Here is a 15,513-nt window from a genome sequence, read left to right as displayed (position 1 = left end):
CTGGGGATGGAGTCGATGCCAATGCGCACTGTAGTCCAGGGGAGGAGCCACCTATCTCGTGATACTTCGAAGACTCTTCCAGGACAACAATGTGCAATCATCCGGACCCAACACTAGGCGGCGATCTATGCAATAGATATGAATTTAGCAGCCCACATGCCTCGAACACTGTGGGTGGACTTGAGTCCGGCTGTACACCAAAGCCTGCTCTATGGAACAAGTGGCATGAGTCGATTGATAATATTAAGGAGGTCATGGCCGGTCCTGAGCCAGTCAGCCTGGTGTTCCTCATTCTTGGGGGATGCGTATGAATTGCTTGAATTTTATTCAAAAGATAACATGGCTAGGTCCTCATACAGTTGATGAGCGAGAAGTCTGCTGAGTTTCTCGGTTTCATTCTTTTTAATACTTCTTCCTAAGAAACCAACCTCAGAAATGAACTGGCACTATTAAGTTAGTTTAGTTTGGACAAAGTCCACTAGTTAAGCTTTATTTGATGGGTATAGCGGGAGATATAGATCTCTCCATTACCACTTGTCATCTTCTCTCAGCAGCTGTACGTAGACTCAATTGTGCCTACTGTTCTTTTGAATCGTTTGCAGTAGTTGCTTTCCTACCCTAGGTATAGAAGAATACGATTGGGAGGCGACGTCAGTCCGAGTTAGGAGCTCCAATCATTAATCAGGGTACACAATAACCATTCTAGCAAATTAATGACCTAGCCACCTGAGCAATGAGCAATAAGTGACATGTTAAGTCTGTGCTGCGAGCATCTCGTGACCAGGTGAGGCAGCAAGAGATTCTTCTATTTAACCTCCATATTAATTTGTGGAAGTACACGCTATAAAAGCTCGGATTACGAAAGACTAGAGTAAGAAGAACCGCCTGATATTATTTATGCAACACAGAGATAATCGTTTGAAGTGGTTTGACCAGGGAGGCCATGAGAAAAGCAATGGACGCTACTTCTGCCTGAAAAATTATCCATCAATTTGTGACGCTCTGGACAAGAAAGATCATTGGATAAAAATACTGAAGTCCAATAACTTGCAAATCTGGTTTAGACAGTCAGCAGAATAGGAAAATTTGGAACAGCATCCCAAAGGGTAGATGAGCCAGAGGAGACAATGCAGCAGCCAGAGGAGCATGTTGGAGAAAAATGATCAGTGAATGCCTAATAATACACAAGTAGGCAAAAATGTCTGTATTTTGCGATTTTTCAAATGGAGTTCATCTATATCTATACTAATATAATAAAGAGAGAGCCCAAACCTTTGAGGCGGGTAAGCTCAAGAACTACAGCACCAATCGCAACACCCAACACAGCATTGCAAACTACAGTATCAGCAGATGGTCATAGGCTATACAGCAGCCCAACATATGCATTAGAAGGGGAAAAGAACGTTTTGTGAAAAGTAGTCCGCTGTGGGCGTGTGCGTTGTGGGGTTCGGCAAAAGAGAAGGGTTCTGTGTGGGACAAGCTTTCCAATATGAGTGGGCGGGTCCTTTAAGCATTGTTGTGGGCGTTGGACGTTGACGCGATGTTGCGCGTCTAAGTGGCGTAGGCTGGAGAGGCCAAACACATTCGGGGATGGAGCGAATACACACGTTCGCATATTGCAGGGGCGTAGGTTGGGGCTGCCAAACACGCTGGGGCGGCCAAACACGTTCGGGGATGGAGCGAACACCGGAAAAACACGTTCGCGGCTGGAGCGTGTTAAGGTACAGTGGTGTCGGCTACAGCATGCCCGGACAACGTCAGGACGGGCTGCTAGTTATATACATAAAGGTAACACGACTCTGTTTTTGAGTAATGGTGGTTGGTCAAAATAGGACATGAGAGTCAGCATTTCAGACATATGTGGATTGGTACCATTCCAAAAGCGGACAACTGAAATGCAAACGTGATTGAAGTGAAAGATGTCTAAACTAGTTAACAGTTCCCTATGTGTGCTTTGCAGCATTTCTAGCAATAAGTTAAAGAGCTAGGGCTTAGGACGGTGATCCGACGACTTGAGAAGATAAGGTCTCTCCAAAATTGTGAAATGGTGGAGGAAGTGTGGCGGGGGTGAAGGAGCCGAAACACGAAAAGTCCAGCGTAACTAAATATTGGTATTTAACCCCAGTTGAAAAGAGTCACTCTACAAAGATCGACACAGGTCAAAGCAATACATGTCTACCAGTGCCAATGACTAGAGGTTGCGGAATGCAGGAGGCCATCCTGGCGCTGGTCCCGGAAAGTCCCTGGCAGGCTTGCCTTGGATGCGCATTTAGCCCCCCAGCCAAGCAGAGTCGGGAAGAAATGCTACAAAACTATCCTCAGAATGAAACATTGAGAGATAGCGAGAAAAGGACTAAAAATAGTCACAAAACCACCATTAAACACTCTGTGACAAAAACACCTGTACGTCCTGGATTTTCTGGATGACACCAGATTAGTATCACCGGAGAAGCCCCAAATCCTGTAGGGGAAGGGAGATCAGGGGCAATGTTGGTTTTTTGGAGTGTGGTAAAGAGGCAGCTTATCCATTTTCAAGAGAAAAGTGGGCCCTGCAATGTTTCAGTGAGGCGAGAACAGCAAATATGGATGAGATGCCCCTCGGGGAGGTTTTCTATGGTCATGTAGTAGTTAAAGCTGGAGGTTAGCGATAGTTAACACATTGGTGTATAGGTACAATCTGTGTTGTGATCCAAGACTAGACAAAGATGTGTACAGAAGTTGCTCTGTTTGGCGGAGCGGAGAATAGCTGTAATTTGCCATCTCTCATAGTCCGAAAAATGTAGTACCTTAGTTGAGGGGAAAAGTAGTATCTTGTCCAAGCTACATAGGTATTAAAGGGGTCAGGCATAAAGGGAGTCACCGCAGGAGGGTAAGAGAAATAACAGATAGATAGACGTGGCCACAAGGTACAGAAAGGATACCCCTAGAGGTCAGGGGTGACCTTAGTAGGTTGTGAGGAGTTCACATGGGTTTTCCTTCTGTTTTCTTCCTTTCCCTACTTTGTTGCATCCTACAGGTCGCTGAGGATAATTCTGATGGAAGAAGACATCTGACGTCTGTGTGGACATGGGGCTACTGAAGGGTCCAAGGAGGTAAGAGAGAAAATGGGGAGGGCTCTTGTGGGGAGTACTTCGGTTTTAGGGTTAATAAGGTGCACGTTGGCTATAGGACAGTGAATGAGAGAAGGGGCAGCAGTTGCACTGCAGGGTCCAGTGGAAGGGCTATGGAGTGAGGGGGGAGGGGAATAATGGATAGGCAAATGTTTCTGGTTGGTTTAAAGACACTCAAGGAGAATTAAAACTGGGGTTACAGGCATTGGGGCGTGGGAGACAAATGTGTTGAAGTAAGTGTGGTGCAGCAGGGTATGGAAGGGGGCCTCAAAGATAAAAAGACATTATAATCCATGAACAAATGAATGTTCCAATGCCATCATTTGTGCCGGAAGGAAGGTAGGCTGCGTTACTTAAAGAAAATAGAAGGATAGTGTGTGTCTACTTTAAGGGGAAAGCATGCCGGCAGTCACTCAGAGGCGTTACGTACCTGGAGGGTGCACCCCTAAAAAGTACATGCAGGGGGCCCCCACATGGTCCAGACCGAGTCCAAAGCTCGCTGGCCAGGGGCCTGCCAGTGCCTGTGGGGCCCCACAGAGTATGGGGACCCCCAGAACCGCGGGGGCTGCAGGGGAGTTTGTTACGTCACTGCAGTCACGCAAAGGATAATGAGATGGGCTTATTGTTATTAGTACACACTTCATCATCAGTATTATTTCAGTGCCAATCGATGGTATAGGGTACCAACTTTCAAACATTTCTATGCCTATTAGCAAGATGGTGGATAGTTTATTTTCAAGACAATGGGCGGTTAACAGTGTTTCCCACGGGGAGACGGTTATTTGAAGATTTTAAGGCGGATTCATTGGTAGGGAAGAGTATAAAAGGATTGGCCCGATCACTGTGCAGATCGAAAGGCATGGGGCACAGAGATCCAGCCAGCTGAAAGACAAGTAATGCCTAGAAGGACTAAGAAAATCAGCAAGCAGAATGTCGAAGGGTATTGAAGGTAGGACAGGTCAAGTCCATCAAATTGGCAATTAATTCGTAGGTATTGGGAAAGGCAGTGGACCTATAATCACAAGAAGGGAGCGACCAGATGAAGAAGGCGTATAGGACTGCTAGGGTAGGAATTATTATGCACAGGTCACAAGAAAGAAAAGTTGTTGGGTCGTCAGTGGGATTAGGGGTGGGGTGGAACAGAGGAGTGTAAGGGGCTGGTAGACAGAAATGGAGGGTCACTTACGGGAGGAGGGCGACTTCAGGGTTGATTTATATTCACAGTTTGGTCAGACGCAGAAGGTAAGGCAAGGGAGCCAAGTGCTTCCTTTATGTTGTAATGCACAGTCCTAGCTCATTAAAGGGGCCTTTTCTGCACTGTATTGGGTTTGTTGTTTGTTGTATTATTTCAGCCAGCGAGAGCAGGAGGGATGCCAAAGTGGTTTTGTTCACTTCGGTCTATATATACTCCATACGAATGTGGACATGGGCAGTGTCTCTAAAACAGGATTTCCCAAGCTGTGGGTAGTGAAATGATTTTTGTGGGTCGGGAAAATCCAAGCAATAAATAAAGATGCCTTTAAATTCTGCGTTTATCTTGTCACACCTGACAATGCTCCTAAGACAGAGGTCAAATGTCAAGCATTAGCTTCTGACACATTGATGCTTACTCTAAACATGTAAATTCCTGTAAATGAACTGTATGCATTCATCACTTAGGAAAGCAGAAATAAAGCACGTTTTTGTAATTTTAAAGTGATGTGGAAGCAGAGTTTTAATAGGTTAAAAAAAAAAAGACTATTTACCGTTCGATGCACAAATAATAAATATACACCGAAACCCATCTCCACACATTATCATTAGAGTGCTATATAGTTCAATCAGTAAAACTGTATGTCTGTGCAAAGTTAATGACCATTTCAATGGAAAATTTTTGTAAATGATTATGTGCTTTTCACACAATGCTTTAGTTACATTAACCCCTCCCATGCTCATTACGAGCTGAGCTCGTCATGAGCCACGGCGCTCCGGTGCTCATGACGAGCTCAGCTCGTCATGAGCCGTGGAACGCTCACACGCGGGGATAATTCCCCTGCTGTGCGAGCGTTCCACGGCAGGTAATGCACCTGTGATGAGCTGAGCTCGTCACGAGCTGAGCTAGTCATGAGCGTGCGAGCGCCGTGCGCGCCCCCCTCCTCCCCACCACTGCGGGGGAATAACCCCCGCAGCGAAGGGGTTAATTAAAAAATGTAAATAAAAAAACATCACCAATGCTTATGTCGTAAGTCAGTTAAAAGGTGTGTGGGTGGTGAAAATTTGTGGTTTTAAAAAATGGGCAGTGGTTCTAAAAAGGTTGGGAAACCACACCTCTAAACCACTTGTGAAATGTGGCAATACACAAAGCAAAGTGTTGCATCATCCAGTTACCAAAATGGACCCCGCTGGAGTCCTTGGTAGGCATCCATCTTATGTGTTCCGGAGAAGTGGACATTGTTTTAAAGATGGGTACGACTTCCACAGAATCATCAGGTAGAGGAAAGACTCTAATGTTACAAATGGTTTTCTGCCTCATCCCTCAATAAGCTGACACTGTGGCTGAAGGGCTGCTCTATTGTAAAGAGGCATTTGTACACCCAACATCTAGACAGTGCAGCTGTAACATTCCCATATCCCTCCCAGTAATACTGGAAAGATAGTTTAAGTACACCAAGGCAAAATTAATGAAGTTATCAAAAATCTGTAAATTCCATTCAATGATGAGAGGAACACGAACAGCCAACACGTGTTTCGCCCGCTTTATTTGGCACAAAAGCCTGGGGCTTTCTCAAGGCATGAATTATCAGTATAAGTGGGGTTGTGGCATCATTAGTGCATTATTGTCCTGCTATTCAATGTTCCGTACAGTACAGATTAGGGATTAATCACAGACCTCATACCAGACCTGCCTGATAAGACGGCTATTATGTACTTTACGGAACATTGAATAACAGGACAATAAAGCACTAATGACGCCACAACCGCACTTCTACTGATAATTTAAGCCTTGAGAAAGCCCCAGGCTTGTATGCCAAAAAAGAGGGCGAAACACATGTTGGCTGTTCTGGTTCCACTTACGCAACATCAGTGATTCTGACCCTTTAGAATCACTTGATTACGGGCTCTTGTATCAATAAATAGACCATGAATCAGCATGGATTGGAATTTACCAATGATTGATAACTTCATTACTTTTACCCTGGTGTACTTTTCCCCATTTTCCAAGGAAAAATAATCATTGATTCATCCTCATCACGTAAGACGTGCCAAAAAACAGGATTTTATACCCCTCCAACTTTGTCCCAATGCTGGAAAGATGCAGGGTCTGGAATATAGTCATTCTGTAATAACCTTCCTACTTTCCCTCCAGCAGGCATCCAATAAAACGTATAGATTTATGTTTAGATCAGGCCTAGAGACAGCTATGGACGTCTCACCAACCTAATGTAATAAAATTGTTTGGTTTTTTTTAAATACTAACAATCACGTAGAGTTTTGGGTCAGTCTATTCATTTATTGGACTGCTGAACTGTGATTCACGGTTTGTTTCCTCCCCCATCACAGTAAACAGCCTGGGGGTCAGCCTACTGGAGTCATTAGCTCTCATGCACTGCGAGCATTTCCCCCCAATTACGGTGTCATATCGGTCTAGAAAGAATTGCACTACAGTGCCAGTGAAGGTGAGCCAACATTTTGCCAATGCTTTTCTGTTTCCATTCTTTATCCGTACTTATTCTTTTATGTTATCCTTGCGTGTTTAAACTAGGATTTCAGATTACAGTAATTCAAAGCCAATAGTACCTTTTCTTTGCAACAATAAAAATCTCAATTTCGTGTGATGCGTTTCACAACTAAAATGGGATTCTTTGAAAAATAGACTAATCTAGAGGAAAACATATATGCTGTTCAACTGAAATTGTAAGAAACAGTTCATGTTTAAATTTAAAATGTGTATTGCAAGTTTATAGAGACGGTGGTTTAGAATGCAGCATTTTATTTTTGGGGGGCGAGATGACTGCAAAGAAAAAACAAAAATAAAAATTAATGACCGCACTAGCTTGCCAAAGTGCAAATGACTGGCTTTGGTTAAGCTTTAAATAGTTCTCAATGCTGGAAAGAGGCCGCTTTTGAAGTCACTGAATTTTTTCAAATGAGGAAACTGAGGTATGTAGGCTGTTCGCCAACCATTAGCCGCCCACAGTTTCCACATTTTATGCCACCGACGGCATTTTTTTTGTACAACATCCAAAATAAGCAGGCGTGGAAGTGAGTAATTACTGAGGAGGAAGTGACGAGTGCGCACTTACCGGAGAAAGTGTTATCTGCAAACCGAAGCAACAGACTGCTCTTCCCGACACCTATGGAGTGAGAAAAGAAACAGGGTCTTAAACAGGGCAAAACAGAGCACAGCGCACCGGACGTGCGCCGAAAATCTTCGACACACACAAATTAAACTGAAGATCTTAGACACATACAACAAAAGACAATCTACGGAGCAAGCAGGACTGCAGCAAACCTACTACAATGAAAAGAAAGGGCAAGATAGACTTTCGAACATATCCGAGCGGAGACGGGCTGTCTGGACAAGTATGCACCAGTGCACCCTGGAGGTGGGTGCAGACCGTGCCCTATGCCTCTAACTATTGTAGCTCTTTTTTTACCCGACCCAGCGGGCAGAAGTGACGTCTCTGCGTTCTCCCCACCCATGCAGGGGCGTTCCATTTCCGGTGTTTGGGTCATTAACCAAACCTCAGATTACCAGATTCTCTCAAAACCATAAAGTAAACCAGATTTCCCCTGTCCTAGTCTACTGGCCCTGAACTGTGTTACCGTAAGTAGATTGGGGCTTTGCGGGGGGGGGGGGGGGGGGGGGGTGGCCGACCGGAGGGAGGCTCGCCCCCCCCCCCCCCCCCCCCCGGGGATTTTGGGGCTCCGGGAGGTAGGGGAGGGGGAATAATAAAAAGAGGACACAGGAAGGGATATTGGGCTGGTTGGGCTTGGCGGCGGTTTTTGGGCTTCTTTTGGGCTGGGAGGGTACTTAAACGGCCATTTTGGGTCACTGGTCACCATTTGATGGGACAGTGACCCAGCAGCCGGGGAGGTGTAGGGTTTTTTTTGTGAATTTGTAGTATTAGTGCGTACTTGGGGTAGTGTGGAGGGCGATCGTGTTTTGTTAAGCCTTTCAGGACAGCGGCGGTGATTGGAGCGGTACGGGTGGTTTCCAGTAGGTTTCAGGCGAAGTGACGGGCTGTGGTGCGAGGAGGCGGCGGTTGACGCGAAATACCTGAAATGGCGGCGGACGCGTTAGCTGATCCTCGGGTGCAGGAGGCGCTGCGCCTACTTGAAGAGGCGGGCAGGACCGATCTACTCTGTAGCGGAGTGCGGGTAAGGCCACCGCGGCGCGCTGCTGATGGCGCCGCGGCGGCTGTGGTTGCCTGTGACCCGCCGAGGTCACGTGCGCGTAAGGGGGAGGGGGCGGGAGCTGTGAAGAGGGCAGCGCGCGGTGGCGGCCTACAAGCGGCTGGTGCGCCGAAGCGCAGGAAGGCTCCGGGGAAGAAGCGCGGTCCAGGCAGGAAGGCGCCCCTGGTGTTTGTGGGGGATGTCGTGGGGCTGGGGGAGGTTAGGCATGACGGGGGGGCGGGGGGGGGATGGCCCAGGAGGATCGGGTGTGCACACAGAGGACGCGAATGCGGGGGTGGAGGGAGGGCACGAGGGGGGGGGAGCCGGGGGGCTGGGGCAGACGGTGGTTGAGGTAGGGGGGGGATTAGAGGGGGAGGGGGGCGAGGGGCTTTTGGAGGGGGTACAAGGGGGACCAGGGGGGGCAGTGCAGGGAGGTGTTGAGGGGGCTGGAGGGGTGTCCCCACTGTTAATTGAGGATACTGAGGGGGAGGAGGAGGAGGGGGTGGGGGGTGAGAGTGGGCAGGAGGTGGAGGAATCTGAGGAGGAACAGTATAACCCGTCAGGCGGTAGGAGTTCACCGCGGGGTGGGGGGCGGGGGGTGATGGGGGGAGGGGGTGCACAAGGGGGCAGGAGGGTGCAGGTGGGGGGTTAGGGGATGCGACGGGGGGTGGGGGCGGAAGGAGGTGGGGGAGGTTTTTTGGGGGACCCAGCGGAGGTGAGGGTAGTTTTGAGGGTGCGGGGGGGAGCAGGGGGGGGGAGTTGCGTGGTTGGGGTGGGTGGGGGGTATGGGAGGGGGCGCGTGGGGGGGTATGGGAGGGGGCGCGTGGGGCGGTCCGGGCGGGGTAGGAAGCTGGGGGTGGGGGGAGAGTGGATGGGGGGTCGCCCGGCGTGGCGGGGAGGACATTCTGCGGCAGGGGGGAGAGGCGGTTGGGGAGGTAGTGGAGATGGTTTTGCCCCGGCTTGCTGGACTTCCCCGTTTTTCTCTTGGCAGGAGCAGTGGGGGAGGGGCTCGGGTGAGCAGCATGCGGCTCCACCCCGCCGAGTGGATGGGCCGGCTCTGCCTAGTACGGGCGGTCGCGCTCCAACGAGGGACCTGGGGTGGTCCGAAAGAAGATGGACGGAAAGTAGCTCTCCGGCGCCCCCCTCCCGATGGGTCGATCCGGCCGCCGGGGGACGGGGATGGAGCAACGAGGCAGCGGTTTCTTCTGATTACCAACATGAGGGTAGACGGAGAGTGAGTGTGGACCTAGGGGCCTTGATGACGGAGTGTAGAGCTAGAGCAGGGTATCTCCTGGTAGGATTGTGGTAGAGGGGGCAGGGGGGGCGGAGCTGGAGTCGGAGGAAGAAGGGGAGCTGCGGGAGGCCGGGGAGGTTTGTAACGTTGTTGCCAGTGTTTTACAGGACTGCCCCCGGCAAGTGGTGCCGCGAGTGACGGCCCCCCCTGATGATCTGGTTAGGCGGCGGGATCCGGTGAGGACGCCAGCCTTGACGCCAGGTAAGACCAGTACGGGGTCGGGGTGTGGCTTGGGCACGCCTCAAGGAGGCAAGGCGGGAGGGAGTGGTGTAGGAGGACACCACGTGTCGGTTGGGACGGATGCGGAGGGTGGGGATACAGTGAGACTGGTGAAGGGTAGGTATGTGATGGATGCCGGTGTGTGTACGGAGGCGGTTTGCGGGTCGGCGGGGAGTGCGGGGTCGAGCGGGTCCTCTAGTGAGTTAGTGGCGGCGAGTGTCGGAGCGAAAGGGAATGGCGAGGGTCCGGTGGCGAGCGCGGCGGTGGGGACCGCTGGGACGGACGTGGCTTTAGGTGGGTCGGCTGCGTCGAGTGCCGGGGCGAAAGAGCTGCGACGTTCCGGTTAAGAAACTGCCGTACATGGGAGTGGCGAAGCCGTTGGGGGCGCATTTGTCATTGGCGACCAGGGAGAAGATATGGAAGGGGGAGTATGTCGAGATCTTTCGGTTGTTGCATCGGGAATTGATGGCCAAAGAGGGGTCGAAGGAAGAGGAACAGGAATTGGCGCGGCGGCCGAGGGTGCCGGTTACTATTGAGAATTGGTCAGCGGCGTTCTTAATCTATGCGAGCGTCTATTGTGAGAAGTATCCTGACAGAGCAGTCGCGCTGTTCAAGTACATGGATGTAGTGCGGAGGGCGCAAGTGACTTACGGTGGCAATGCGTGGTCGCATTACGACGAGGAGTTTAGGGCGCGCATGGCGTCGGACCCGGAGGCTAAGTGGGGGGAGTTGGATGCGGACCTTTATCAGCAGACAATGAGTGGGGCGAAATTTGGCCGCACTATCTACACGGCAAGTGGTTTGCCACTGGCTTCCACACCCTTTTCGGCTCGCCCCACCCGTGGGGGGGTGGGACCGGGGGGAGCCGGGAGCTTCCAGAGCGGGGGGGCCTGCTGGGATTTCAACAGGGGTTCCTGTCTCCGGCAGACGTGCAAATTTAAGCACGAGTGCTCCTCTTGTGGAAAACGCCATCCAGAATGGCGTTGCTGGGGGCTTTGGGGAGGCCCCACGCAGGGCACATACCCGGCTCCCGTGCCAGGCAGGGGGAGAGGGGGGGGAAGGGGGGGTGCGAGTACCTTGGGAAAAGGCTCGTACACCGGTTAGGCTGGACCGGTTGGAACCCCTCTTGGAGGTTTATCCGCGGGCGGATGATGCGTCGGTGCTGCGTCGGGGTTTCAGGGAGGGTTTCCGGTTGGGGTACGAGGGTCCGCGGATTGCTCGTTGGGCGGAGAACCTGAAGTCTGTGAACGCACACAAGGGCATCGTCCGGGAGAAGCTTTTCAAAGAAGTGAGAGAGGGGAGGATGGTGGGACCTTTTGAGGTGGCGCCGTTGGAGGATCTGATCATTTCACCCATTGGAGTGGTGCCAAAGAAAGAGCAGGGTCAATTTCGCTTGATTCAACATCTCTCGTGGCCGGAGGGCGCGGTGGTGAACGATTTTATATCAGCAGACTTGGCGTCGGTGTCATACTCGTCCGTGGACGTTGCGAGAAAACTGGTGACGACGGCGGGACGAGGGGCGCTCATGGCAAAATGCGATGTAAAGTCGGCATTCAGACTGCTGCCGGTTCACCCAGAGGATCATCAGTTGCTGGGAATACAGCTGGACGGGTTAATTTTTGTGGACAGAGCGCTTCCGATGGGGTGCTCCGTGTCATGTGCCTTGTTCGAGCGTTTCAGTTCTTTCTTGCAGTGGGCGTTTTCCTGGCGCACAGGCTCTGAGGCGATTACGCATTATCTGGACGACTTCTTCCTGGTGGGTAGCCCCGGTTCAACGGACTGCCAGCAACAGCTGAGTAGTTTTATGGACCTGATGAATTACCTGGGGGTGCCTTTGGCGCCAGAGAAGACACAGGGGCCCAGCACGGTGCTGTCGTTCCTCGGGATTGAGCTCGACTCAGCGGCCATGGAAGCACGCCTGCCGGAAGACAAGAGGTCAGCGATGGTGGTTCTGGTGAGGGACATGTTGGCCAAACGGAAGGTGTTGGTGCGGGAGGTACAGGTGTTGTTGGGGCACTTGAATTTCGCGTGCCGCGTGGTGCGGGCGGGGCGGACCTTTTGTCGACGGTTGGGACTGGCTTTGTCGGGGTTGTCGATGCCTCATCACCACGTACGGCTGCCGGCGGGCGCGAGAGAAGATCTGTGCATGTGGTTAGCTTTTTTGGAGAGATTCAACGGGGTTCCCATGGCGCCGCCGGAAGAGTGGGAGTGGGACGTGACGATGTCATCGGATGCGGCGGGAGTCGGCGGTTTCGGACTCTACTGGGCGGGCCGGTGGTGCGCGGAGCAGTGGCAAGCGGGGGGGAGAAGCATTGCTTTCTTGGAGTTGTTCCCGCTGGTGGTGGCTGTGACAGTGTGGGCGCGTGAGTTGGCGCACAGGCGCGTGTTGTTCAGGGTGGACAATATGTCGGTGGTGCAGGTGGTGAACCGGCAGTCTGCGAGGGAACCTCAGGTGCTGAAGCTGATGCGCGTGTTTGTGTTGCGGTGCCTGGAAAACAATATCTTGTTTCGGGCACAACATGTGCCGGGAGTGGACAATGACATTGCGGATGCTTTGTCTCGTCAACAGTGGCAGAGATTCCATGGGCTAGCCACGGAGGCGGTCAAGACGGAGGTGCCGGAGGAGATGTGGTTAGTGGGAGAGCGCGGGTCGTTCGATTGGTGAGGTCGTCAGTGGCGGTGTCCACGTGGAAGAGTTATGAACAGGCCTGGCTGGAGTTTCTGCGTTTTGGAGCGGTAAGGCAGCGGGACAAGTGGCGTCGGGAGGAACAGGTGGTACAATTCATGCTGGGGTTGATGGACAGAGGTCTGGCGAGAGTGACCATTGCGGGTAAACTGGCGGGTGTGGCGTTTATGGGCAAGCTTTGATGGGGCTATGCTCCCTCGGCGGGGGAATTGGGAGGGCGTCTTCTGGAGGGTTGGGAGAGAGAGAAGGGGGCCCGGGTGCGGCAGAGACGGCCCATTACGGAGGCAATGTTGGAGGGGTTGCTGAGTCGGTTGCCGGTGGTGTGTAGAGATCAGGAGGAGGCGGTGCGGTTTTCTACGTTGATGTCGTGGTTGTATTTTGGGGGCTTTCGGGTGTCAGAGCTGGTGGGTTTGAGGGGGCAGGCGGGATTGAAGTGGGGGGACGTGGAGTTTCGGGGTAGGGAGGTCGCCGTGCGGCTTCGACGTTCCAAGACCGATCAGCGGGAGAGGGGCACGTGGGTGGTACTGGGTCCGGGGGACAAGGAGGCGGTGAGTCCGGTGGAGTGGGGGAGGCGGTTGGCGGCCAGTGGAGCGCAGTCGGGTGCGGAGGTTTTGACAGGGGAGAGGCGGGACGTGTGACGGCCGCGCAGTTGCTATGGGTCCTGCGGCACGCCCTGCGGTCTATGGGTGAGGATCCAAAAGCTTTCGGGACGCATTCTTTCCGTATCGGGGCGGCGACGGAGGCGGCGCGCCGGGGTTGGGGGAAGGAGGACATAAAGCGGTTGGGGCGCTGGAAATCGGATTGTTTTAAGACATACGTCAGGTTGCGAGGGGTAGTGGTGGAATGAGTGGGTGTGTGGACTTGCTGCTTACATGTGTCTCTTTTCAGGTGCAGTGGCGGGGCCTACGGCGGCGGCAGTGTCCATTTATGTGGTGGGGCATTCTTTTGTAAAAAGAGCGGAAAAGGCCGAATGGGATAAATGCAGGCACCTGAACCTGGAATTAGATGAACAGTTGTTTCAGTGCCATTGGAGAGGAAAAGGGGGTATGCGTTGGCACGAGTTGGTGCCGGTTTTAAATAACGTTGTTCGGGGAGGGGTGTGCCCGGATGTTTTAGTGGTTCATCTGGGTGAAAACGACCTGGTGCAATGTAAGGGCTTGGCTCTGGTGAAACAAATGCGGAGGGATCTGTTGGAAATCAAGAGGCAGTGGGCGGGGTGTCACATTATCTGGTCTGAGTTTATTCCGAGGAGATGCTGGAGGGGGGCAGTGAGGCCGGGGGCGATTGACAGAACTAGGAGGAAGATCAACAGGGAGATGAGGACCTTTTGTGAGAAAGAAGGGGTGGGCAGAATGGAGCACCCGGAGCTAACGTATGGAGCCATATATTTTTTCTTGGAGGATGGGGTACATTTGTCCAGGTACGGGATGGAACTTTATGTGGTACAGTTGAAGGAGGCGTTGGACAGGGCGATAGGGGTGAGACGGTATCCGAAGGTTCAGAGGTCCTTTGGGGGGGGTCGAAAGCAGTAAAGGCTTTCGAGTGGCGCTTTCCCTAGTTATAATGGGGGGGGGGGTAGGATAGGAGGAAGGAGCTTTACTGGTTGGAAGGGAGTGAGTGTACATAGGGCAGAGGTTTTAAAAGACATTGAGCCAGGCGTTTGTGTAAATGATAAAGAGGTTTATGAGGTTGTTGGGGAAATGTTTAGGGGTGGGGGTGGGGGGATTTGCAGATATGTGTATATTTAGTTAGGCCTAGTTTTGTGCGGCAAAGGCCAAGGTTGGGGTTATGTTCAGGATGCACCTGTTTCCAATAAAAGCGGCCTTTAACACACCATATACCTGTGTCCGGTCGGTTCTTCCCCTCCCCGTCTCCCGATGGGCCCCAATGGGGCTTTGCGGGGGGTGGCCGACCGGAGGGAGGCTCGCCCCCCCGGGGATTTTGGGGCTCCGGGAGGTAGGGGAGGGGGAATAATAAAAAGAGGACACAGGAAGGGATATTGGGCTGATTGGGCTTGGCGGCGGTTTTTGGGCTTCTTTTGGGCTGGGAGGGTACTTAAACGGCCATTTTGGGTCACTGGTCACCATTTGATGGGACAGTGACCCAGCAGCCGGGGAGGTGTAGGGGTTTTTTGTCCCACCCTCCCTCCCTGTTTTCTGGTAGCTAGGGTTGGGGGGGGGGGATAGCTCAAGGGTTTTTGTTGGTTGCAGGTTCTTTCTGTGGTAGGGATGACGAGTGTGTCGCTAGGAGCAGGTGCTGGGGTGGTTTTCTTGGGGTTGGCGCTTTCCCTAGTTATAATGGGGGGGGTAGGATAGGAGGAAGGAGCTTTACTGGTTGGAAGGGAGTGAGTGTACATAGGGCAGAGGTTTTAAAAGACATTGAGCCAGGCGTTTGTGTAAATGATAAAGAGGTTTATGAGGTTGTTGGGGAAATGTTTAGGGGTGGGGGTGGGGGGATTTGCAGATATGTGTATATTTAGTTAGGCCTAGTTTTGTGCGGCAAAGGCCAAGGTTGGGGTTATGTTCAGGATGCACCTGTTTCCAATAAAAGCGGCCTTTAACACACCATATACCTGTGTCCGGTCGGTTCTTCCCCTCCCCGTCTCCCGATGGGCCCCAAACTCGGCCTCTCAACACCTGAAGCTAAATCCACCAGGCTTGGCCTAAAGGCCTGGCATGGATAAAGTCCCGAGGACCATCAGATTTAGTTTTCATTATCTATAAATATGTAAATGTTAAAAAGATAGCAGTAGCAGCTCCCAGCATGTGCCTCAGTTTTGTTTCTAAACCAAATTCTTCTTAAGTGGTAGACGTAGGTACCATCCGAAC

General features: G+C 52.0%; 1 protein-coding gene across 1 annotated transcript in view; it reads right to left on the bottom strand.

The window, feature by feature from the left end:
* Positions 1-15,513, bottom strand: part of LOC144768884 (ras-related protein Rab-35-like) — a 178,491-nt gene that overhangs the window by 83,624 nt on the left and 79,354 nt on the right. Inside the window, exon 2 of the mRNA XM_078652896.1 lies at positions 7,394-7,444. Coding sequence (XP_078509022.1) covers positions 7,394-7,444 — 51 coding nt within the window. The remainder of the gene's footprint in view (positions 1-7,393; positions 7,445-15,513) is intronic.

Source organism: Lissotriton helveticus, chromosome 7 (assembly GCF_964261635.1).
Source record: "Lissotriton helveticus chromosome 7, aLisHel1.1, whole genome shotgun sequence".
Lineage (NCBI taxonomy): Eukaryota > Metazoa > Chordata > Amphibia > Caudata > Salamandridae > Lissotriton > Lissotriton helveticus.
This window is presented reverse-complemented; position numbering and strand designations above follow the sequence as displayed.